The 20,414-nt window shown below is 42.0% G+C and overlaps 1 protein-coding gene across 2 annotated transcripts in view; it reads left to right on the top strand.

Moving 5' to 3' along the window:
- ank2b (ankyrin 2b, neuronal) overlaps positions 1-20,414 on the top strand; it is a 157,526-nt gene that overhangs the window by 125,427 nt on the left and 11,685 nt on the right. Inside the window, exons 44-46 of one of the 2 annotated variants that reach the window (XM_050066933.1) lie at positions 1,466-1,615; positions 1,751-1,985; positions 9,085-9,145. In XM_050066933.1, coding sequence (XP_049922890.1) covers positions 1,466-1,615; positions 1,751-1,985; positions 9,085-9,145 — 446 coding nt within the window. Of the gene's footprint in view, positions 1-1,465; positions 1,616-1,750; positions 1,986-9,084; positions 9,146-12,531; positions 19,715-20,414 lie in introns of those variants that run through there. The other variant, XM_050066934.1, reaches the window with a different exon arrangement.

Raw genomic sequence — 20,414 nt, 5'->3', positions numbered from 1 at the left:
GTCTCTGGCTCTCTGGGGGTGCTGGCCATTGCCGCCCCGGGTCCTTGGGCCTGCGTGGTGTCCTGCGGCCTCTGCAGCTCCCTGGGCGTGGGGTCTGGGCGCTCCTGCGGTCTTGGGGTTCCATACCGCCCGCCTTCCCCCGCAGGGCTGGCCCTGGACCCTGGTGATGGTTTTCATAAGCACATTGGGAGGGTTCAAATACACGCATGCATGTTCGATACTTCAGCTCCGTGACGCATCGCAAAGAACCGATGGGATCACTTAAAAGGGGCCCACTTGCTTCTCGAACCTACCACACTGCGCTGGCAACTCTTCTCCACAATCGGGCTTTCCTCCTCCACTAGGACTCTCACATTTTTGGTGTTCAGTATAGACTTCTCTTTTGTTTTTGTTTTTCAGTACAGTATAGTAGACATGTATATGTTTATTTTTGATAATCTGTATGGAGCACAACCACCTCAAGGCCACAATACATCAGCTACACTGCTTGTTTCTCCTCTGTTTTTTTTTGTTTGTTTGTTTGTTTGTTTATTCCTCCTTCTTCTCTGCATGCACTGTCGCTATATAACTCAGGACTTAAGCACCTGCCCCTCAATCCCCCCTGCTTGTTCCTTACTTTCCCCTTGACACACGTTGGTGTATCACGGCCCTCTCTGGCTCATATTAGGAAGTTTTTCCAGTAAAGGCTGATAGGCTAGTCTCCAGGGAGGGTGGGTGACGGTCACAACCACGCACAGTATGGGTATAATATACTTGACTGCAAGATTAACAGTGCATCAATCTTCATAAGAAGCTTACACCCTTTTGTGGCGCTAAGCTACGAAGACCAATGCAGACAGGTAGAAAAAACAAAAAAAACAAAAGTTTCCTCCTGGGAGGAGTTTGGCTGTCTGACGCTGCTGCTCTCTTCTGCAATAGCGAATTGAGTAAACTCTCATTACACCTTTGTGCGGCGCATTTAAGGGCGAGGAGAGCGGCTCATTTGATTGGTGCGATGTGTGTAAAACCCACTCCACGCTTTCTCTCCTCCCTCGTCCCTCTTTAGGAGGGACGGAGGTGGGATAGAGGAGTAGCTGTGCCAGGGCGCACGGTGTGCCAAACTTAGAAAATCCACCTGGCCACACCCAGTTGGCGAAGCGCAGGTGCCCGGTCTGCGAAACTAGAGCCCTAAGACTTGTTTAAGACTCAAGGCTCAAAGTTGGAACTCGGAACTCGGAACTTGACTTGTCGGTCTTGATTTGGGACCTCACTTCAGACTTGTCTGTCTTAACCTGGGCCTTGACTTGGGATTTGAGTGCCAAGACTTTGGACTTACTTGTGACTTGCAAAACATTTACTTGGTCTTTCCTCTGGTGATAAGTAGGTCAGGTATTTCGTAGAATTATTGTTTTTTACACACGAACAAAGTAGAAGCTTTAATTTGGATTTAAAATTTAACTTTCAAGTCTGTTTTGGGTTTCAACAGAAGCAACACTGATCAAGAGACTGACTAAGATCAACCGAATGGACATTGTTCACCTCATTGAAACCAAGATAATCAAGTCCAGTCAGGAGGAGACATCATCACATACCTATGCAGAAATAGAGCGGACCATAGCACTGGATCATAGTGAAGGTACACAAGCCAATGTTAACTTGAAGCAGACTGATAATTAGGTTGTTGTTACGTCTATGTACAAGAAAGTTCTAACTGATTTCTTCCTCATAAAATTTAACTCTTTCTGCATGCCTGCATTGCATCCTTTGTCAGGTTTCTCTGCCCTTCATGAAGACATTGACAGCCCCAGGCCAGGCAGGCGTAAAGAGGCCACATGTAGGAGTCGAGGCTCAGGACAAGAGGTACCCATGGTGTCAGCGGAGGACCTGTCCTCCAGTTTGTCATCACTCCAGGAGACAGTGGGACGACCAGAGACAGATTCCACAGCAACAGGCCTTCTTAGAAATGCCCAGAAAGAGAAACTAGAAAAAGAGATGGAGACAACATAGTAAGTTACCTAGAAAGTTATCCATGTTAGCTTTCTAACTTTTTGTCTGCAAGTATGGACACAGGGTTGCAATGCACCTCAGATTTCTAATTTTTCCATAAAGCCCTTTTTCTTTCTTTCAATTATAACAAATTTGTAGACAAAGATTTCCACATATTTACATCTATGCAGTGTTTTACTTAATTGTTGAGCTTTTGGTCTATTAGAGCTTCATCAGAGCATACATGAGGCAACAATGGACAGGCTGGCAAAACCAGTCTTGGTCTAATCACTGGCTGTATGCAATACACCTGTGTGCAGCCCTGGTGGTAGGAGCTTTACCTTCTGGGAGATGTAGTTTTATTAATACTGGATGGCAAACTGAAAGGCATACAAATGAAAGCCAAGTATAGATTTGCCTGATTCCTGTCAGAGCCCCATTTACTATGTGATGTAACTGTAATTTGATATTGTTATAAGGTACTCTGTGTTTTTAAATGTTTTTCTGTTCACTGTGTTCCACCTTTGCCAAGACCAAGCTGGGTGAAGCGGTAGCTATTCTGCATCAATAATAACAAATTTGAAATTCACTTCACCCTAGATTTCTAACCTCAAAAAAGGATTCTTTTTAAGATTTACACTTGTGTGAAATCATTACTGCTTCAGTTGCATGGCTGAAATTGGTATTTTGTGGAATATATCTGGTTAATACATTAAGATGATATGTATGTAAATACAAAACATTTATTAGCTTCTATCTTTTTATCAAATCAAATCAAACTTCATTTATATAGCACTTTTCATACATTAAAAACGCAACACAAAGTGCTTCACAAAATAAAAAACAATGAAAAACCCGCCCCTCCCACCCCCCACGTAGAACACTTGCGCGCACGCACACACACACACACACACACACAGACACACACACACACACACACATACAGCACTCACTAACTGTCAGTATAGTAACATGGCAAGGCACTAAGGGCACCAGGTGAGGAAAAACCACCTATGGGGAGCCATCCACACCGAGAGGCGCCACAGCCGACGGCCACAGGAGTGCCGCCACAGAGACCACCCAACCGGGTTGGACTCCACACATGGTGCAGAGCCCCCCGGTCGTCCGGGCCCGAGGGATCTCCAGGACCTCCCAGTGTGGAGGTCCCCCATGAGGAAACACTGGAGCTAAAAACTAAAAGACTAAAAGACAATAGGATAAAAACAAGCATAAGATAGAATAATGATAAAATGCATAAAAAATTTAAAGATTTAGAAAAATTTAAAGATTTAAAAAATTTAAGAAAATAAAGATTTAAAAATTAAAAATAATAAAATGCATAAGGATTTAAAAGTAGATCATTAAGAACATTAGACATTAAAACATAAATACATATAAATAAATAAAAAAATAAAATATAAAATAAAATATAATAAAAGAAGAGTAGAAGAAATCAGTTAAAAGCCAAATTAAAAACGTGAGTCTTGAGCCTCCTTTTAAAAACATCAACAGTCTCTGCAGTCCTGATGCTCTCCTTTTAAAAACATCAACAGTCTCTGCAGTCCTGATGCTCTCTGGTAGGCTATTCCACAAGTGTGGGCCATAATGGCTGAATGCAGCATCCCTGTGGGTTTTTTTTTTCTGACTTTTGGGACAATTAAAAGGCTGGTGCCAGAGGACCTCAGGATCCACGAGGGTTGATATAAAAGCAGGTCAGATAAATAAGATGGCCCACGACCGTTAAGACATTTAAAAACTAATAAAAGAACCTTAAAATCGATCCTGAAACACACGGGGAGCCAATGCAGCAATTTTAAAATCGGTGTAATGTGCGCCCGCCCTCTGGTCTTCGTCAGCACATGTGCGGCTGAGTTTTGAAGTAATTGTAGATTGGAGATTGTCTTTTTGGGAAGACCAGAGAGCAGGGCATTACAATAGTCTAAACGGCAAAAGATAAAAGCATGCATCAGCACCTCCGTGTTAGCCTGAGAGAGAAACGAGCGGACTCTGGCTATATTCTTAATATGGTAAAAACCTCTCTTTGTTACATTTTTGATGTGTGGAATAAAATTAAGCTCAGAGTCAAAAATGACGCCCAGGTTCTTTACACATTGTCAAGGTTTAAAATCTTGTAGTTTTGGTAAAAGTTTCTCTCTCTTGCCTTCAGGCCCAATAACTAAGACCTCTGTTTTGTCCTGGTTGAGCTGTAGGAAATTCACTGCCATCCATGACTTGATATCTAAAATGCAGTTAAAAAGGGTATCAATTTGCCCTGTGTCATCAGGAGACACGGCGATGTACAGCTGTGTATCATCTGCGTAACTATGGAAGCTGATGCCGTGCATCCTGATGACGTCCCCAAGGGGAAGCATGTATAGATTAAAAAGAATTTGACCTAAATTTGACCCTTGGGGCACCCCACACCTAATTTCATGTGTTCTGGATGAACATGTATCCATACTTACAAAGAAACAACGATCTGTGAGATAAGAGCTGAACCAGTTAAAAACAGTACCAGAGAGTCCGACCAGGTTTCTAAGTCTGTTTAATAAAATGTGGTGATCTACTGTATCAAAAGCAGCGCTTAGATCCAGTAGTACCAAGACTGTGAGTTTTTGTGAATCTGCATTATACCTGATGTCATTTAAAATATTTAAAAGGGCTGTCTCGGTACTGTGGTTCATCCTAAAACCAGATTGATATTTCTCTAAAATATTGTTTCTGTTTAAAAAATCATTTACTTGATTAAAAACCATTTTTTCTAAAGTCTTACTTAAAAACGGTAAGTTGGATACAGGTTGGTAATTATTAAGAGTGTTGGAATCTAAATTACTCTTCTTCAGAAGGGGCTTCACCACCGCCGTTTTGAAGGCAGTGGGGAAGACACCCGTCTGAAGAGAGTAATTTACTATATTTAAAATCGTTCCTCAAAGAATCTATAAAATTATTTTAAAAGTGATGTGGGAATCGGATCTAAAAGGCAGGTTGTTGGCTTTACCTGGGAGAAAACTCGACCAAGTGTCTTTGCATCAACCAGGGCAAAACTCTCCAGTGTTTCCTCGGGTAAAAGCAACTGTTCAGGTGTGTTAAAAATTACATTCTGTTGAGATAAAAGACTGGATCTGATATCATCGATTTTACTTCTGAAGTGGTCTGCAAAGTCATCGCAGAGGGCGTCTGTTGGCAGCTTGGATGATTTATTAAAATTGGTGTTGGTTAAAAGATCGAAGGTGGAGAAAATAAAAGGAATTTTGGGTTGTTTTTATTATCTGTGATGAGTTTTGCAAAGTGCGATATTCGTGCCTGTTTGACTGTATTATTGTAGGTTTTGAGTTGTTCACGTAATATTTCATAATGAACTGTCAGTTTAGTTTTTCTCCACCTCCTTTCTGCACTCCTGTATTTTCTTTTCAATTTTTTTTTTTTTTTTTTGATATTATCATTTCTCCACGGGTGTGTAGGTTTTGTTTTTATGGTTTTGGTTAAAAGTGGAGCCACTGAGTCAAGTGATGACCTCAATTTACTGATAAAATTTTCCACAATAAAATCACAGGGTGCTGGTAAAATTTCAGCAGGAGTGCTCTGTAAAATCTCGATAAAATTTGCAGCCACTTCAGAAGTTAGGTAGCGTTTCCTCACCGTTCTCACCGGGGCCTCCTGATGGCTAAAACTGGTGATGTTAAAATACACACAATAGTGGTCAGACAGAGCCAGGTCAACACCAGATGACACACCAGTGGACAGGCCATAGGTTATGACCAGGTCCAGGGTGTGTCCTCTGTTGTGAGTTGGCTGTGTGACGTGTTGTTTAAAATCCATGCGGGTTAAAAGGTTTAAAAATTCTCTGGACATAGTATCAGAGATGTTATCTACATGCAAATTAAAATCACCAGTTATTAAAATTCTATTAGGTGGTGTGTATGATTGATAATAGTTCAGAGAATTCACTGATAAAAGAGGTAGAATGATGGGGTGGCCTTTAAACTGTGATACAAAGAATAGGAGGACTGTTAAAAACAAAGGCATGATACTTAAATGATGTGTAGCTGTTAAAAGAAACTTCATTTGAGTTCAGTGTATTTTTAGTAATGGCAGCAGAGGGGTGGGATATCGAGCGTGCTGCAGTGGGTCTATGGTAGGAAATGATAGTGGATATAGAAGAAGGTATACCAGTCCAGTTAGCAAAGGTAGGGGGTGGTGGAGGTGACTTGTCATTTCCTACTGTGCCGCCGTGTCAGTCTCTCAGAGCAGAGTCCATGTTCTCAGACAACATCTGGGAGGGGGGGGGGGGGGGGGGTCAGACAGCCAATGTGCAAGTCTTGTAACTGGTTAAAACGGTGACATTTGGAGCAGATAAAAACACTGTCAGTAAAATCCTCTTCGGGGATGATGACAAACGTGTCGCACAGGTTGCACTTCATAACTTTCGGGTTGTCTCCAGACCAGCCGGGGAGCTCTGAGGCGTCATAGTTAAAAACGTTCAGTGTCGGGTAAAGGAGGAGAGTAATGGACGTTTTAAAACAACTGGATAAAACGATAAAAACCACAGCTAAAAACTTGTGCGTCGCGGCCGGCAGGACACCACCCGCCCCCGCTCACTTACCCGGTCAGAACAGCAAGCTCCCTGGCGCAGCACACATGCCTCCACACCAGCGACAGTTGTGGCTGGAGACAATGGGCCTCATTCACAGACAGTGCGTACGCACAAATCTGTGCTTAAACTGTGCGTACTATCGTTTGACGCACAAATCCGGGATTCATCAATATTTTCTTACCAGAATAACAAATTTAGAACTGCCTCAGACCATGTGTACGCACAAATGAGGCGAACACATGCCTTTTAAGTAATGAACCACATTCATTAAAAAGAGATTTAATTAACATTTTTTAAAATAATTAATTTACTAATATATTGGCCAAATGTATTAAATAACCATGAAATTGACACACTTTCACCCTCATCATTGTGACAATTAAAATATTCAACGATAACAACAGTCCTAGTTTACAATGGAATATATGAGAATGTACATTTCGAAATGTAGGCCTAACAGTTTTGGCTTTCATTTAATTGTTTTGGCCTATAATGATCACCCACTCCCAACAATTCCTTGTGCCATGAAATTACGCATCTGTGGCCAAAGGCAATTGGTTAATTGGTAGCATGTTAAAGGGCATGCAGGGTATATAAATGATTCTGATTCACCTGAGCAAGTGTTAAGATGACATATCTAGCCTTGCTAGAGGCTATTGCAGCCCGTGCCCTGAGGAGAGAGCACGTATTCAGGGACCGACACAACATGTTCGAGGAAAATGATGAATGGCTTATCAGCCGTTTCCGATTGCCAAGGCATGTGCTACTGCAACTATGCGATTCTCTGGAGCATCTAAATCACCCGACACACCGTTCTCATCCAATACCTCATCAGGTGCAAGTCCTGTCCACCCTCGGTTTCCTGGCTACAAGTACATTTCAGAGAGAAATAGCAGACCGGGCTGGGATTTCACAACCCTCTCTGAGCCGTGTCATCCCACGGGTATTAAATGGCATCCTAAGGCTATTGCCTGAATATATCAAATTCCCATATGATGAACATAATCAGACCGATGTGAAGAGGGGGTTCCATGGCATAGCTGGAATGCCAAATACAATTGGTGCGATAGACTGTACCCATGTGCGCATCAAAGCTCCATCGATTGACTCAATGCAATACATGAACAGAAAAAAACTATCACTCCACCAACGTGCAGATGATCTGTAATGCCGACTGCCATATCCTTAACACTGTGGCCCGCTGGCCAGGAGGCACCCACGACTCATTTATTTTGCCAAACAGTACAGTGGGAATGCGTTTGGAGGCAGGGGCTGTCAGAAGTGGATGGCTTGTTTGTGAGCATCTTTTGTTCTAGTCTTTTATTTCAATTGTTTTTAGTTAGTATTTTTAGTAAGTCTCTATTCCGTTAATGCTAAAATGTTATATTGTTTAGGTGACCGGGGATATGGCCTCAAAACATGGCTGATGATACCATACGCAAACCCTGAAACCCCTCAAGAGGTGCACTATAATAACATACATGCCCACACACGCGAGTTTACGACTTCTCTCCTCGCATAACCGCTTCCTTCATTCATGAATCAACTCTAGGCAAGCATTTTCCTTATATGGAGAAATGGGGGTGTGGTAGTATGCTAATCACAAATTGCGAGCACGCGCCTGTCAATTTAGAATGATTCTGATTCACACACATACGCAAGGTGGTGAGAACAAAATTGGGCGGTGCGCAGGTGTCATGAATTCCACGGTGATTTTGCGTACGCACTTATTTTGTGCGCAAAGTAAGAACATTTCCACGCACATATTAGTGAATGAGGCCCAATATGTTTTCAGGTTGTCTGTCCGTCCATCTATCCCATTCTCATTTCAAAAACACCTTGAGGGAATTTCTTGAAATTTGGCACAAACGTCTTCTTGAGTCAAGGTGGAATGGATCAAAAGTTTGTGGTCAAAAATCAAAGGTCAAGGTCACCATGAACTCATCCATCACATTCTCTTAAATGCGATATCACAAGACCACCTTGAGGGAATGTCTGTATAGCACAAACATCTACTTGGACTCAAAAATGAATTGATTAGACTTTAGTGGTCAAAGGTCAAAGGTCAAGGTCACAATGACCTTACAAAACATGTTGTTGGGCATAACTCAATAATTCATATGCTAGTTATGACAACATTTCACACAAATGTCCAATAACATGATGACATTTTATATACAAAAGGTCAAAACATCAGCTTCACTGTGACATTGTAAAATTGTGCAAAAACACTTTTCTAGCCATTACTCAGGGTCATATTTCAGGAACAGAAGGGGAGATATTTGGTCAGATAATTAATTGGTGACACTAATCTTGGGTGCCCACCTTGAAACTGTGCTGATTGTATAGATCCTCTGTGCTGCCAGGGGGAGGATGAGTGTGAAGCATCCATGTTTCCACAGACGTGGATGTAAATTGCAACTTGACTAATTAGCAGAGGCACACAAGGCAGTAATTGTGTTTTTCCAATAGAATTAAATTGATCAGCCATCCAGTAACTGAATATTGATTGTTTTTTTCCACAGCTCATCACAAAGAGTATATGACGAATTGACAGACACGGTACACACAGGCACTCATGAACAAGTAAGTCCTTTCTTCACATTGTACTGCACCTCTCCCTACAACCTTCGATCCCACGTGGTAGACCCTTTGTACAAAGGGAGACCCATGTTAGGTGCCCAGATTACCCCACCTCCTTACCCCACTGTTGAACCATGTGATGACGAGGGGGCTGCTGGATATGAGGGGGCAGAAGGGGGAGAGGAGTGGAGCTTGGAGTGTCTACAAACCACCCATTTTGAATACAATGCTCATTATTTGTCACCGTTGCCTTGGCGAGAATCATCCAACAGTTCTCGAACAGGTGTATGCGAGAGTCGACCTTTGTCTATGACCGATTTTGAAGATACCTTGTTTGAGTGTGATCAAGCTGAGCAAGACTTCAGAAAACTGTCTATGGAGCTTACAGAAGCTGAAGAGATCCCTGAAAAGATTTGCTTTATACAACAACCTACAAGTGAGCAAAGGCCTCTGCCTACTCAGGCTACTTCTGTGTCTCCTTCTGGTTCCACTATTGCTACGACAGAATCCATGCAAACTAAACAAATGGCCAAAACACACGTCGATGAAGTTTCCCGTCGACTCTATAAAGTCCTGTATGGATATGATGTTGAGTTAATGGATACAGATAGTGAGGATGTGTCCATGGTGGCATCCACCGAAGACACAATTCAAACTGGAGTCAGGAAAGATGAGTTTGAGGGAGCTGCTAAATACACTAACACCAATGAAGATGTTTCAAACTCTGAGTACGAGATTGATGTGCACCAAGTCCTAATGTCTGGGGACCTTGATGTCAAATCCCCTCATGGCATGAATACAACTGAGACTGCCACTCAGGCATTAGCAGGTCCTTGTGATGTGAGTTGTATCATTCCAGGTTTATTGTCGGAAAAAGCAAAACTCATAAGCTCAACTGGCTATATTGAGATGTCACATGACTCAGCTTCTGAGCAAATAGGTGCTCATTCAGTAGATAATACCATGTCAGTTATATCAGGAGCTGAGTGCAACGTTGAGAAAACACTGTCATTCAGACAGAATGAAAATGAGATCTCTGTAGAGTCTACACCTGAAATTCATAGCTTAGTTCATGATAGATCATTTTCACCTGATTGTGTGACTGATATAGCAATATTACAGACAGAGAGTAGGGCCTCAACACCTGAATCAGCATTGTTAGTAAATGAACTTAATTTTCTTGTTCCCGATTCTCCAGTACCTCAGTTTAGGCCCTTGTCTCCCCTACCACCTCCTGTTTTTTCATGGGAAACTGGTTATGCCGAGGCTTCCGCCCAGGGGCAACCATCATTGAGTGGACCAGGAGACAGTTCTATGCTGTTAACATCCGAAGCAGAGGAAAGGCCATTAACACCAATGGTTTCAAACAAAAGACCATTTGGAAGGCCAGTATCACTAAGCAGTGATGATAGTGGTGAAAGGTCCATTTCACCTCAATCATTCACTTTCGACATAGAGGACAGAGCAGAGTCACCTGAGTCTGCCATTTTAAAAACAATGCAGGGTATTTTTACATCTTCAGAGCATGTGGCTTTGTTTCCCGATTTCCACGAAATGAGACCATCATCTCCTGAATCATGTGCACATTGTCGGCTGTCACCGGATTCCCCTATCCTTGAATTTGAACAAGTCTCCGAGTCTTTTACAACTTGTCAATGTGGATCATCACCTGAATTAGTGTCATCAGATCTGGAACCTGAAACAGCGCTTTTGTTATCAAAGTCTCTCGAAGACAGGCCATCATCCCCAGAATCTGTAGCATCTATAAATGAACATAAAACACTGTCCCCTGATTCACCTTTACCTGAATTCAGTCTCAACTGGCCTGACCCTGCTATTGTAATGATAGGGGAGAGATCTACTTCACCTGAATCAATATGCTCAGATGTAGATTATAGCTTTGTGTCTCCAGCATTGCTTAGCCTTGAAGATAGAGTTTCATCAACTAGTGCAGCTGCATCTGAAAATGGATCTGTTTCTGATTTACCTGTCACTGGACATAGATCACCCAACCCTGAATCAGCTGAATCTGCAGAGATAGTGTGTGATTCCATACATGCTGATCATAGAAGAAAATCACCTAAACCATCAGACTTTGACACAGAAACCAAAACACAAACACAAGTAGAATCTGTATTTGAGGATGACGATGATTGGGTTATCATATCTGTGTCTGATATTGAGGAAAGACTACTTTTATCAGAATCAGTGCTCGACTATAGACCAATGTCTCCACAGTCAGCAATGTTGGACATTAGAGCATCTTCTCCTGAATCAGAAAGATTCAATGAGTGTCTGCCCCCAGATTCTCCTATACCACAATGTACACTGTCTGTGCATCATGCTGTTACTATCAATGATCATTCATCATCACCAGAATTTAAGCTGTCAGATACAGAGTGTGAGGCCATGTCATTGCTATCATATTTTGAGAATAGGACTTTATCCCCTGATTTAAGTGATTCTGTAAGTGATTATGGGCCTAATCCTGCAACTGATCTACCTCTTGAGGAAGACATGACATTCCAACCAACACAAGCTGCAGTTGTTGCAGAAGAAGAATGTGCTGGAAAACAGTTGGAAACAAAAATAATTACTGATCTAGAAAAGTCAAAAACTCAAGAAAAATATTTAACCTTCATTTTGCCTAAATTGGAAGAAGAAAATCCAATGACTCACAATGAAACTGAAGCTCCCAAGATAGAATCAGTTGTACCTGATGGCAGTCAGTGTGACCAAAACATTGTCACACTACCAGCTGGAGCTGAAGTCTTGTCAACTATCGTTACAAAAGAATTACATCATGAGTTATTCAACGAAGGAAACTCAAAGGAGAAAATGTACAACCCTATAACTGAGGACACAAAATCTGCAAGACAGAAAACGAAGCAGAAGAAATCAGTCAAAACTAATTATGAACCTGTGCAGAGTGTTACAGAATGTCAAAAAGAATCATCTGAGTTTATATCTACATATGAAGAGATACAAGACTCTGCTAAAGTTCTGTCACCTCTTATGTGTCCAGAAACTGCATTAAATGATCTACCGTCCTCATTTGCATTTAGTACATATGTCTCTGAAGATCAGCAGTTACCTCGAGAGTCTTCAGTTTCTGTACCTCAGCATCTTATACCTTTACCCCTACCAGAATATTCAGTGCCAGTCCAGAGTTTAGCATATGATGAAGAACTTTGGAAGCTTATCTCTCAAATTCGTGACCCACAGTATGTAGGAGAAACTTTCATGAGTAAAATCGTTTTTCAGTTTCCTGGATCAAGGACAGTGTCTTTTCAGACAAAGTCAGATGTAACAGTTGAAGATGAAGCTATTGCTTTGCAATGCGAAAATGACCAAAGATCACTGTCACCTGATTCTGAAGCAGAATATAGACCCATGTCACCACAATTGCTTAGATCAGATTCCTCACAATCAGGAATATCTGTAGCTAGTCAGCAAGCTTTACTGCCAGATTCCCCAGTCCCACAGTACTTTGCCTCTGGACTCTTTCAAGTTTGTCACAGATCAGTGTCAACAAATTCAGTATTGTCCGATCTGGATCTGGAGACTGATTTAAACATTTCATTTCTTTTTGATGACAGACCAGCATCTCCTGATTCTTTAACATCTTTAAACACATACAGGGAACTATCGCCTGACTCACCTATTCCTGCCTTTACACCATCTTTAGCAGAATCCGTTGTAATTGCTAAACTGGATCAATCATCATCACTTGAATCAATATCCTCTGATTTAGAATGTGTGTCTGTCTCTTCTTTAGAATTGTTTGCGATGAACAGACCACCTTCTGTATATTCTGTCGATGAAAGCAGGCCACTTTCACCTGAGTCACCCATTCCAGTGTTTGGACAGGGTTTACCAGAATTTGCTGCTCTGGCAAGATCCTCGTCACCTGTTTCAGTTTGTCCAGATTTAGAATATGGGGATGTGTCTCTGTCACAACTGTCCTCTGAAATTAGACCACCCTCACCTGATTCAGTAGTTTCTGGAGATGACTACAGGGGTGACTCACCAATACCAGAATTCAAAACAGGGCTGACTGAGTCTGATTCAGTTATTTTTGATAGATCATCTTCTCCTGAGTCAGTGGTTTCTGATGTTGAATATACACAGGCAAGTGTAGACCTAAGTATTTGTGAGCAGGGTACCAGCAGGGTACCAGCGTATAGACTTGTTTATGATGCTGAACTTTGGAAGCTCATTTCTCAAATACGTGATCCACACTATGTTGGAAAGACTGTTTGCAGTAAAACTGGTGTTTTCGAGTATGCTGGAACAAGAATTGAGTATGTTTTGGAGGATTCAGATGTGAAAGAGGGAGAGTTAGAGGGTGGTGTGAAGTTGGACATTGCAGATTCATCTGATGCAAACACTCTTCAAGTAATGCAAACAAAGACTGAGGGGAAAGAGAACCCAGTATCAGAATACAGATCTTTATCACCTGGAGTACTGATGACTGAATCTGTTTTTTTCATGCTTAAAGAATTAGCTGTTGATGCAACATTTAGAACAAACCAGCTAATATGTCAACTGCATGACCCCCATTATGTAGGAGAGGCCTCTGCAAACAGAGCTAAAGTGTTTGAATATGAGGAGACTAGTGAGGAATGTGTTCTGTTTGATTCAAATGCAGAAGACAGAGGTAGAACAATATCATCTGACTCTGAGGCAGAATATAGATCTCTTTCACCCAAGCCCCTGAAGTTACTGAGTTTTCTGAATTCTGATTTGCAGGAGACAGGAAACTCTGTAGATGAGTATAGACCTTTGTGTCCAGATTCACATGTTCCCCAACTTTCAGTCTCACTTCCCAAATCGTCGGTGAAACATAAAAGGCCACCATCTTCCAAACCTGTGTCAGATGCAGAACTTGAGCAATTTGATGTTGCTAATTTATCTACAAGGTTATCATCTCCTGAATCAGAAGGATCACTGGGCAAACATGGGTCTCTCTCACCTGACTCACCAGTGCCTAACTTTAGGCCAGAGTTACAGAGTTCTCCTGTCTTATTTGATGGATATAGAACTTCCTCACCTGAATCAGGTGCCTCAGAACTCCAGGATTCACCAGAATTCTTTCCTTCTGAATTTTGCATTCAGGACAGATCAGATTCTCCTAATTCAGTGACATCAGAAATTAACACGAGGCCACTGTCACCAGAATCAGTGACAGAATATAGGCCTGTGTCACCTGAGTTACTGATGATAACAACTGAATTAAGATCATCTCCTGATTCAACATCATCACTTCATGAGTTTAGGACTTTATCACCAGATTCTCCTCTACTGCAGTTCAGACAACATACAGAATCAGCCATGTTAGTTTCAGGAAGGAGGTCATCATCCCCTGTATCTGTAATGTCAGACACTGAAATGGATGTTCTAGACATGCCTTTTATTGAGGTCCAAGGAAGATCCTTCTCTCACTCTGAAAATGAGTTCAGGGCACTTTCCCCTGATTCACCTATACCTGAATTCAGACAGCCTATACTTCACCCAATTATTTCAACTGCTGAATACAGATCTCCATCCCCTGAGTCAGTTTGTTATTCAGATATCAAGTATGAATATGGATCATTTTTATCAGTATCTGATGACCGTCGAACTCCATCACTTGATTCAGTGGCATCTGGAGATGAGCGCCAAGCCTCATCACCAGATTCACCTGTACCGCAATTCATGGCAAGAGTAGTCAAATGTTTTCCAATGTTTGTTGGGTCAAGGTCAGTATCCCCCGAATCTGATACATCAGACGTTGAGTCCCGTCAATCAGGAGTGTCTGACTCTGATCTTCGATGTTTGTCTCCTGACTCTCCCCTACCCCAGTACACAATGAGTGCATCCACTGTGTTTGGAGTTGGATACAGATCCACATCACCTGGGTCAGTATATTCAGATGCAGATTTGGAGACTGATTTGTGTATCCCCTGGCTTTTTGAGGAAAGAGCAGTATCTCCTGGTTCAACGGCATCCAAAGATGAATTTAGACCTCTTTCATCAGACTCACCCATTCCCGAATTTACACAGGCACTACAAGAGTCCACTATATCACATATGGACTTGAGGTCATCTTCACCTGAATCACAATTGTCTGATTTTGACGAGGAAATTGAGTTTTGTTTCCCAGTGATAACAGAGGACCGATCTTCTCCTGAGTCCTTAGCATCTCTGAATAAATACAGAAGACTTTCTCCTGATTCCCCTGTGCCGGACTTCAGACAGGCTTTGCTAGAGACATATCCTGAATTTAATGCCTACAGGTCATCGTCCCCTGAATTAGAGTCCTCAGAAATAGAATATGCACCTTTGATTTCACAAATGTTTGATTTTGAGGACAGAGCACAGTCCCGTCAATCAGGAGTGTCTGGCTCTGATCTTGGATGTTTGTTTCCTGACTCTCCCCTACCCCAGTACACCATGAGTGCATCCACTGTGTTTGGAGTTGGATACAGATCCACATCACCTGGGTCAGTATATTCAGATGCAGATTTGGAGACTGACTTGTGTATCCCCTGGCTTTTTGAGGAAAGAGCAGTATCTCCTGGTTCAACGGCATCCAAAGATGAATTTAGACCTCTTTCACCAGACTCACCCATTCCTGAATTTACACAGGCACTACAAGAGTCCACTATATCACATATGGACTTGAGGTCATCTTCACCCGAATCACAGTTGTCTGATTTTGACGAGGAAATTGAGTTATGTTTCCCAATGATAACAGAGGACCGATCTTCTCCTGAGTCCTTAGCATCTCTGAATAAATACAGAAGACTTTCTCCTGATTCCCCTGTGCCGGACTTCAGACAGGCTTTGCTAGAGACATATCCTGAATTTAATGTCTACAGGTCATCGTCCCCTGAATCAGAGTCCTCAGAAATAGAATATGCACCTTTGATTTCAAAAATGTTTGATTTTGAGGACAGAGCACAGTCCCGTCAATCAGGAGTGTCTGACTCTGATCTTGGATGTTTGTCTCCTGACTCTCCCCTACCCCAGTACACCATGAGTGCATCCACTGTGTTTGGAGTTGGATACAGATCCACATCACCTGGGTCAGTATATTCAGACGCAGATTTGGAGACTGACTTGTGTATCCCCTGGCTTTTTGAGGAAAGAGCAGCATCTCCTGGTTCAACGACATCCAAAGATGAATTTAGACCTCTTTCATCAGACTCACCAATTCCTGAATTTACACAGGCACTACAAGAGTCCACTATATCACATATGGACTTGAGGTCATCTTCACCCGAATCACAATTGTCTGATTTTGACGAGGAAATTGAGTTATGTTTCCCAGTGATAACAGAGGACCGATCTTCTCCTGAGTCCTTAGCATCTCTGAATATATACAGAAGACTTTCTCCTGATTCCCCTGTGCCGGACTTCAGACAGGCTTTGCTGGAGACATATCCTGAATTTAATGTCTACAGGTCATCGTCCCCTGAATCAGAGTCCTCAGAAATAGAATATGCACCTTTGATTTCACAAATATTTGATTTTGAGGACAGAGCACAGTCCCGTCAATCAGGGGTGTCTGACTCTGATCTTGGATGTTTGTCTCCTGACTCTCCCCTACCCCAGTACACAATGAGTGCATCCACTGTGTTTGGAGTTGGATACAGATCCACATCACCTGGGTCAGTATATTCAGATGCAGATTTGGAGACTGATTTGTGTATCCCCTGGCTTTTTGAGGAAAGAGCAGTATCTCCTGGTTCAACGGCATCCAAAGATGAATTTAGACCTCTTTCACCAGACTCACCCATTCCTGAATTTACACAGGCACTACAAGAGTCCACTGTATTACACATGGACTTAAGGTCGTCTTCACCTGAGTCAGTATGGTCAGATGTGGAAATGGAGTCACCTTGCTCAACATTCTTGGATAACAGACCTCCATCTCTTGAATCTCGAGCATCAATGGGACTTTCACCTGATTCCCCTTTACCTGACTTTATGCAACCAATGTTTGGATTATCTGAAACTATTTGTGGATGTCAGTCTGCATCCCCAGAGTCAACTTCTTCAGAAATGGAATACATTGTTATAAGCCTGGGATCAGAAGTTTGTGAAAACAGACCCTCTTCACCTGGTTCAGGGACATCTGGGGATGAATACCGGGCTCTGTCACCAGACTCACCCATTCCTGAATACAGAGTAGCAGTGCATGAACGTGTTATTGTGAATGTCGGCTATAGATCATCCTCCCCGGAATCCATTGAATCAGATACTGAGTATGCTTGGAGTGAGATCTTTATGACCATGAATTGTGGTGTAGAGGATAGATCAGATACTCCTGAATCAATAGGATCAGAATTACAAGAGGGGCCACCGTCAGTTGAATCCATACCAGAATACAAACCCTTGTCACCTGCGGTACTGATGTTACTTGGGAATATCCTATCAGTATCTCCAGAATCTACTCAGTCACTTGATGAACACAAGAGGTTGTCTCTAGATTCACCTCTTCCTTTCCTTCCACAAAATGTTCTTGAGACTACAGCAGCAGAAACACACTATGGGTGTTCGTCCCCAGAATCTATATTGTTGGATACAGAATATGGTTTGACTTTTTCTGACATAGAAGCCACTGACATGAGACCACTAGCACCTCAGTCAGAGAGATCAGATGATGAATGTAAACCCTTGCCATCTGAATCACCAGTACCTGATTTTACAAAGACATTTGTAGAAAATGTCGTGACAGTGAGAGACATATCACCCACTGAATTTTCAGGTTCAGATGATTTGTCCAAAACTTTGGACCTGTTTTGTTTAGAAGAGAGGTCAGCATCACCAGAGCCTTTTGAATCAGATAAAGAAGAATTACTTTTGCCACCCAGTCTATCAATACTTCAATTAGATGTCCCAATGGCCAATGAAGTACCCATTAATAGAACTGATTTATCAACAGCAACGGCACCTACCTCACCAGAGAAAGTGGCTGTCATAGTAGATGATTTCATTTATGGTGCAGACCTGCGGAAGCTGATTTCTCAGGTACATGATCCTCAATATGCAGGAGAAACTTTCAGCACTAAAACAGGATTTATGCAATTTGTTGGCAGCACAATAAAAACGAGCGTTCTAGATGATGTACAAGATAATAAAGTAAAAGATAAAAACGATGCCATTGCCACAGCACCACCTTCAGAGGGTACACATCCATATACTTCAACAGGCACAGACAGAGCTGATGATGGCTTTGTGTGCACCTCAAGTGCTGTTTCGGAGTCACCTCCACCAGTGATTGAACCCGTTTTAACTTCAAGAGCAGCTACACACAGACAGGCTAAATACATGTTTGAAACACCTGCCCATGAGGTGCAAACAGAGTCTGATGATGGTTTGGGTGTTGTATTCATATCTGATGATCTGCGCTATTCACCAGAATCCCTGATAGACTACATGCCCATATCCACTAATTCAGCCATGGTGATAGAAGCAAGAGCATCGTCACCGGAATCTGTAACATCAGTCGATGAATGTAGACCACTCTCTCCAGATTCCCCCTTACCTGAATTTACAATGGCACTTCCTGAATGTGTAACATTCCTGAGATCAGCATCATCTTCACCTGAAACTTTAGCATCAGATATAGATTATGCGCTATCTGGAAATTTGGAATCTCAGTTTGCAGAATGCAGGCTATCACCTCCAGAATCTGCACTGTCAAAGAATTACAATGAGAGAGAAAGGTTGTTGTCATCTCAGTCACTGTCCAATTACAAACTTATGTTGCTTGAATCAGCCATGCAAATGGCTGACAAAAGAGCATCATCTCCAGAATCGATGCCTGAGTTTAATGAGAACAGGTCACTGTCTCCAGACTCTCCTATCCCTCAGTTTACAGTGTCATTGGAGTACACTGCTACACATGGCTCATCATCAGCTGAATCAATGGGTTCAGATTCAGAGTGCGAGCTCATGGTCACATCGTCAAGAGACGCTGAGACTGACAGACCATCCTCACGTGAATCCATATCATCTATCAGTGAGTTCAGACGACAATTGCCTGACTCACCAGTTCCTGATTTTATGAGAATATTGTCTTCTTATTTTATGTATCCTACCTACATTGATAGATCATCCTCACCAGTGTCTTTCTCATCAGACTCTGAGTTTATTGCTTTACCCATTGATTGTTGGATTGATGATAGCCCAAGGCCACTGAGCCCTCAAACTGTTGAGTCAGAGGAGGAATTATTTTGTTGTGAGGATACCGATAGGTTCGTCACTAAACAAGAACATTTGAGTCATGTGACATCTCCTTTATTACCTGGTCAGTCTTTACCATTACCTAACAAAGGGCCATTGGCTGTTTCACCATCACTAATTCAAACTAGTGAGACAAAGCCTAAGAAAGGACATGTCAGTCCTGACTGTCAACAAATGACAGATACATACAAATGGATGCAGCAAGGATCAGAAGCTGAAAATATTATAACTTTACACGCCACGGTTTGTGAGGAAGACATCCAAAAAGACTCTCTTGTGAAGAACATCCTACAAGTCAGTGCCGGAGAATTAAAGAACAAGACAGCCTCACAAAGGGTAAGACTGAGAGCATGGCAATCAAGCAAAGACTCACTTTGGTTTTGGACAAATTCACTAATGTCACTTGGATGAAGGAAATAACTGCCTTGATGAACCAATTACAAAGTGGAGTGCAGTTAATGCATCAAGTGTGTCCGGAATTTGTCTGGAATGTATCATTATTAAAATACTTATTGCTCTTCTTTCAGTTCTTATTTAGTTGTCTGATGCTAAGCTCCTTTATAAGTAATACTTCACTGGCAAAATGATCATCTGTATATCATTACTCACCGTGTGTGTTACCTTGAATTTGTGGAGAAAACGTAGGTTTTCTGTAACGCTTCCACAGTGAACTAAGAATCCAAAAAAGGCGAACATTCTTCATGAATTGAAGTAATCAGGACGCACATTTAACAAAACCATGGCTGTATTAAAACACTGGTTTACAAACTGTCACACAACAATGCTGTATAAGCAGCTCAGTACTTTCCAAACACATTTATTTTCACTAAATCCCTATGATTTAAAACACTCACATACAAAGAGTCTCATCAATCAATCAATCAATTTTATTTATAAAGCCCAATATCACAAATCACAATTTGCCTCACAGGGCTTTACAGCATACGACATCCCTCTGTCCTTATGACCCTCGCAGCGGATAAGGAAAAACTCCCCAAAAAAACCCCTTTAACGGGGAAAAAAAAACGGTAGAAAC

Source organism: Epinephelus moara, chromosome 17 (genome assembly GCF_006386435.1).
Source record: "Epinephelus moara isolate mb chromosome 17, YSFRI_EMoa_1.0, whole genome shotgun sequence".
Lineage (NCBI taxonomy): Eukaryota > Metazoa > Chordata > Actinopteri > Perciformes > Serranidae > Epinephelus > Epinephelus moara.
This window is presented reverse-complemented; position numbering and strand designations above follow the sequence as displayed.